Genomic DNA, 6549 nt, shown 5'->3' with positions numbered 1-6549 from the left:
GTATGTGTGTATATGTATATAAAAATATAATATATATATATATAAAATCAAATACAGGGTAAAACTTTAAAAGCTTAAAGTTTTTGCTTTTGCCATTGCTGCCAGAAAGATCCTGATAACTTCAATATCAGCTAGGAAAAAACTATGGTTGTGCCTTATGCTATCTATAATGAGGCAGTCAAGCAAAAAAGTAACAGCACTTATTTTTACTCCTTGTGCAGCTGTTTACCCGTTCCCACATTCACAGAGTGCTAAGCATTAAGGTCTGGCCATAGACTCACCACGAATTGGGGCAGCTAGGAATCACTTGACTGATCTTGAAAGTTACAACCCCTGGGCAAAATATTTCTGCTTGTATGGAAATTGAGGTATTTAAAGGTATCTCTAGGGCTCCATGCAAGCGCAGTGCTAGTTCTACACATCGTAACGTACAGCCTCGTGGCATAAGGTATAAAACTACGGTTTGTTTTGGTTTCTAGAACATCTGCATTAACAGGAGTTATATTTCAGTACACTAGTGCCAGTAGGACCCACACTGCGCTCAGCAGCATTCACTCACATAAGAAATCTCTGCCCCAGAGCTGTCAATCTGTCACAGATCAATGACCGGCATGCTAAGCCCATGTGGCTGCTCTTGCCCCCATGCCAGCTGGACTCCCTGCAGCCCTTCCCTGATGAATTCAGATTTCAGGGACAATGGGATTGCAGGGGAGAGGGAGAAGTTTCTGAAGCACACATGCTCTAATGGTCCTCTTGTTAGCTCAGTTGTTTTCCATGCTGCATCACAGCCGGTACCTCAGTCTGGTGATTACATTGATGTAGTGCTGCCTTGCTGAGGGCACTCACCCAAAAAGGCACAGCGCAGACATGTTTGATTAACCCCCATGTTCAGACAGCAAACTGGTGATTTCCCAGCTATCAACTGCAGCATAGCCAGGATTTTCCTGCAAGAGAGGACCTAATTATTAGTGAAAAAAAAAATCTATGGGATGATGCAGAAAGAAAAAAAATTCCTCCTTTGTTACATCTCATGGCTTGTTTGTTCTTCTCTGGTCAAAGGTAGCTTGTACATAGCAGAAGGCTGGGGACCTTCAGCTGCGGTGGCATCTCAGCAAGGTGAGTTACCCCCCCCCCCAGGGAACACCATCCTATGTAATTGTACTGCATACAGGACCCAGGCAAGGTTAACTCAGAGCTTCCCTTGTTTTTGGTGTAAAGTGCCACCTAGCACAGCTTTGTCTCTGGTGAGCAGTGCAGCCTCAGGCGATGCTCACTCACCTTGGGTGAACTTACCCAGGGAGGTAAATTAGCATATATGGAGTTTGAAACAGGCGAGTTGCTTCTGAGGCACCTGGTAGCTCTGTGGTGTCCCTGCACTGCACAGCAGCCTGAATGGTCCTTCAGGAGTTTATCAGCCCTTGGGCAGAGGAGCTGACTGCATGTCAGGCTGATGCACAACCATGCCACTGGAGTTGGAAAACATCCTCATATCAAAAACCCTGAGGGTGAAGCTCCAATAATTTATACCTCTGAAAACCAGCTCCTCCTGCTTATGTACCAGATTGAACAGTACTTGAGGTGGAGGGATTGGAAGAGATTTTTGGTGCATTTTTACAACAATAAATGTTGAACTGGCAGCTAACAAGGCAAAAAACTGTTTCTCTGTGATCTAGGCACAGCACAAAAAGCTGAGCTCAGATATCTTTCCTCCCCCTCTGCTTAACTGTGTCCTGCCAAACCGAAACCTCGCATTCATGCCCTTTGCTGTCTACTTTTCTTGCCGTTTGCTGCGAGCTGGGGGCCGGGAGCACGGAGTTGCACAGCAACCATGCCTGCAGCAAACCCGGCTCGCAGGGGTTTAGCCTGGAGCGTACAGGAGGGGGAGCGTTTGCTACGGTAGCTGCTGCCACCCGCTTTCCTCAGGGCTTTCTTCCCGTCTCTGAGACACTGCACAAGCCCTTGGTCCCCAGGATGCTCCTGCAGCCTCTAACTGCACAGTTTTCTGGGCTTAAAGGAGGACCTACTGAATCGTTTCCGAGTCTGAAACTACCTCAGCCGAGCTTGCTGAAATCCTCCCAAAAGCGACAAGCTCCCTGGAGCAGATGGGGAGTTACCAGCAACACGGGACTCCACAACATTACTCCTTACCATCTCGACATGGTTCAGAGTCGCTGCTTCAGTTTTTCCACTGCGGTTTGGACACCACCTCTTCTGGTTATGTTATTACAGGATCCTTCAGAGAGGTTTCCCATAAATGGGGATTTTACCTATAGGCTTTGGAACATGTCTATATTGTGAACTCCTGTTCCTGTTTTAAAAGCTATGCTGAGCAGCAGCCAAACCCCGATAGACAGCTAAGCACACAACTTGCAGCATGCAACGACAGCATTTTCCAGAGACACTCTGGTAGTGGGCAGGGAAAACACGCCTGGTCTATGCATTTTCCCTTGTAAAAATGCCCACATTGGTTCAGTTATCTTTAGCCATCTCAAAGTTCCTGGCTTCTATGAAGTGTCCAGCTCAGACCTCTACTAAGTCACTGCGGTTATGACTCACGGGCTAAACTGAAGTGCCAGGAAATAATATGTATCCAGCAAAATGGCTTTCTGCATCTGACCTCCCGATTGCTGGGGGGGTGCTTTTTTTGTGTTTAAGTAACGGCACATTCTGAACAGAAACTTCTGGAAATGGCTTCTTTCTGATCCGCTTCAGACCTAAGAAATCTGGGGGCATTTAATGGACAGCCCAAACCAAAAGGGAATGTTGGCTGGGTGACGTCCTCTGCATGCGTGCAGGATTCCCTCCACTCAATCTCCCTACAGACATCAGCCCCAGGCAAAGTCCTTGCCATCAAATGGGGCCTCTGCTCTCTTGGGCAGAGTTAAGGATGGACTAAGGTCATTCCTCAGTGGTCAGCAAGGTAGCCCCTGCGCGGGAACAAATCCTCCATCATGCAACGTACATGGTGGTTGCCTGGCCTTTTGAAGACATGCCTGGTGATATGTGCCTGATAACTGCACTTCCATGGCATGTTGAATTCCAGTGCTTCCAAATGGCCTGTAGAAATAGCATCTGAAGTGGGAAAGTGGTTTGGTTTTGACCTGCAACTTCTACAGCAGATAAAACTTGCCATAACCATTTCTTGCCCTTAGGAGTCAGGGCAAAGCAGCTGTGCAGCGCATATAGACCTATGTTTGTAGTTTTAAATTAATCCAATTTCTTCAGGTCACTTCAGAACACTGACAAGATGGACTCACAGGAAAGATTTTCTTCAGTCTTCGGTTGAATCTGGTTCCTCTTTAGAACCAGTTTGCAGAATGAAACATATATTCAAAAGTTTAAAATAGCATTTGGGTTGGTATTTAGGAAGACAGACATTTTGTGGTCCTAGGCTCCTTTGTACAGCTGGAAAGGAAATGCAGGCTCCACAGGAAGGACAGGATCCTTGAGCAGCTTGAAAAAAAACCAGTGCAAACAAGAAAAAAACTGTTTGTGAGAGCCAAGGATTCAATGCATGGAGGAAGGAGCTGATACTGGTCTGAGACACAGCATGCAATGGGAGGGACGCTTTGCTCAGGAGTGGCTGTTGCAACGCAGCCCAGCTCCCTCGGCTCCTTCTATGTGTCATCTTATGGCAACTAAAACTGACTGAAGGCATTGAAAAATATAAATTACAGAAGCTCTCCAAAGGATCCCTAGTCTCACTTCAAAAATCTCACTTTATCATTTAGATAAAAAATAGAGGGGGAACTTGAAGTTCAGGAAATGGAAGAGCCATTTATTATAAAAGATGCATTTAAGGTTCCCCATCCACACCACACAAGGTCAGAAAGCCTACCTAGAAAAATAGCTCCCTGCACCATCATAATAAAAAAAACCCCTAAATGTTTACAGCCAGTTGAGGTAATTTGTAGTTATGGACAGTAAAAGATACTCCTTTGTACCTCTCTCTGTAGTTCTGATTTTAATATAATACCCTACAGAAAACAGGTATAAGTCCCCAGATGGATTCCTCATCCCAGAAAGCTCACGTTTCAACACTGATCACCAGAAGATCCCCATTTTGAAAACTCAAGTGAAAATGAGAAAAAGGTAAAAACTCTTAAATATCCACCCACGGCAATTCTCCCCTGGAATGTGTGTGGGCATGCCTTGGACACCTGTGATTGAATGGCAGCCACCAGACACCTCCGTCATCTCACAGAGACGCTGGCACACAGCATTCCGCCTTGTCACAATACCTGAGCGAGCCCTGGAGCCCATGGAAGCACCTGTTGGACCACGGAGGACAGCGAAGGGCAACAGTAGCCACATACCATATATTAAAGCTTTAAAATCCTGCAGCAAAACACCAGCTTCGATTTAAGCCCATCAGGATCACACATCATGCCAAAAAACGACGCAGGAGAGAAGCTGCTTCGTAAGCTGGGCTACAAGTTGGGTCACACATTAGGGGAGGGCAGCTTCTTCAAGGTGAAAGAGGCCACCTCCAACAAGTACAAGATCCCCTTAGCCATCAAGGTGGTGGACCAGCTACGAGCACCCCCAGCCTTCGTTTACAAGTTTCTGCCCCAGGAGCTCTCCATTGTGCGCAAGATCCGGCACCCCAACATCGTGCGCATCTTTGACGTCATTGAGGCCTGCAACAGTAAGTTCTACATCGTGATGGAGGCAGCAGCCACTGACCTGATGCAGCTGGTGCAGCAGCTAGGGAAGCTGCCCTGCGTCCCCAAGGCCCGGGACATCTTTGCACAGGTCGTCAGGGCTGTGCACTACCTGCACAACCGTGACTTGGTGCACCGGGATCTCAAGTGTGAGAACGTGCTGATCACCGCTGATGGCCGCCGGGCCAAACTCAGCGACTTTGGTTTTAGCAAGGAGATAACACCTACCCGGACCTGAGCACCACGTTCTGCGGGTCAGCAGCCTACGCTTCCCCGGAGGTGCTGATGGGCATCCCCTATGATGGCAAGAAGTACGACATGTGGAGCCTGGGGGTGATTCTCTACGTGATGGTGACTGGCTGCATGCCCTTTGATGATACCCATATCTGCAGCATGCTCCAGCAGCAGAAGAGAGGGGTGCTGTACCCAAAGGGGCTGCCTCCACTGCCGGAGCCCTGCCAAGCCCTCATCACCCAACTGCTCCGGTTCAGCCCACTTGCTCGGCGTGGGGTAAGTGGCCAAGAACAGCTGGCTGAAGGGGGACATCTGAATGAGGAGGCCCTTCCCAGAGATCCCAGGAGTGCTGTAACACTTTAGCACAATCAATGCTGCAGTAAAAACACATTTCTGTGGTGTATTGATCATTTTGAGCACTGGGGTGCCTCTATGTGGAGCTGATTGAACTTCAATAACCAGCAAGACCGTGTGTTCTCAGAAGGTGGTCAGATCCTTCCACAAAGGAGACACGTGAGCCTGCTGCGGGTTGGGTTTCATGACACAATCACCATGCTGAGCTAGCAATAAGAGCAAAGCGTGGGGCTGCTTACACCAGCAGTGGCTGCCTGACTGCAAGGGGGACCTGCACTCCCCCTCAGGCAGGTTAGGGCTCTCCCATGGAGCCAGCATGGCCAGGGCTGGGTGGGTGGTGAGGCGCAACGTGCGGCAGCTCAGTCCTTTATGTTGCCAACTCCCTGGTACTGGTAATGAGCACTGAAACTCCCATGCAGCTACATCTCTCTCCCACTCCCAGCCCTCCACTACCATACGCACAGGGCACTGCCCAGGGCTGCAGGAACAAAGCTGGTCTCACACGGGTCTTGCTTGTCCTCAACCTTGTTTGGCACCCAACTGTATTTGAGCTGGTGGGAGGGGAGAAATACTGGTCCTGTAAATCACTACTGCAGAGAAAATGTCACATGTTTTGTACACCACCATTTAGATTTCACAGTGATATTCACAGCACAAATTCACAGCAGGATCTTTGCAGGCAACTGGGCAGCATTACCAAAACAAAAGTTTTGGTGGGGGTTTGAAATCCACACCTTACATTCAACTACATCTTTCAGATATTGATTCTAACCAACATCCAAAAACTCTGCCAAAAAGATATTTTATGAGAAAGAAGCGTTACTGGCTATGGAGAAAGTGAAATGGGAAAGAGATAAAGATCTAAAAGCGAGCTGCTTCTAACAACTGCTTTCCAGCTTCAATGTCAAAAGTTACCAGTTACTCTGAGTACCACCCCCAAAAGCTACTACAGATCCCTATTGGCAAGTCCCATTGTCAAAGGGTTAATTAAAAGTAGGAGCTGGCATCTGAAATGTGCTTTCATGAGACATTTCAAGTTCCCTTTAAACAAACTCAAATTAGCTTCCACCAAAACTGAAGTCAAACAGCAGGTTTCCCGTTGGGTGGTCTGCCGGCCGTGGTGCTGCTGGTGCCGCGTGAGCTGCCACAATGCAGCCCTGGCAGCAGCTCCTGCAGCCAGGCCATGTCTTACATGAGCAAACCAGTGCACGTGGATTCTGCCGGAAGAAAAGGAAACATCTTTGGTAAAGCAAACATTTTGGGTCTATTAAAAGGAGCAGTTTAAGCAGAACAAGAT

General features: G+C 48.0%; 1 protein-coding gene across 1 annotated transcript; it reads left to right on the top strand.

Moving 5' to 3' along the window:
• The first annotated feature begins 4386 nt into the window (after positions 1-4386).
• Positions 4387-5214, top strand: LOC104536537 (testis-specific serine/threonine-protein kinase 6-like). Its single transcript, XM_010179182.1, is given in 3 exon segments — positions 4387-4879; positions 4882-5176; positions 5178-5214. Coding segments are annotated over 3 exon segments (825 nt in total).
• The last annotated feature ends 1335 nt before the right edge of the window (positions 5215-6549 follow it).

The sequence above is a fragment of the Mesitornis unicolor genome, unplaced genomic scaffold (genome assembly GCF_000695765.1).
Source record: "Mesitornis unicolor isolate BGI_N332 unplaced genomic scaffold, ASM69576v1 scaffold52210, whole genome shotgun sequence".
Classification (NCBI taxonomy): domain Eukaryota; kingdom Metazoa; phylum Chordata; class Aves; order Mesitornithiformes; family Mesitornithidae; genus Mesitornis; species Mesitornis unicolor.
This window is presented reverse-complemented; position numbering and strand designations above follow the sequence as displayed.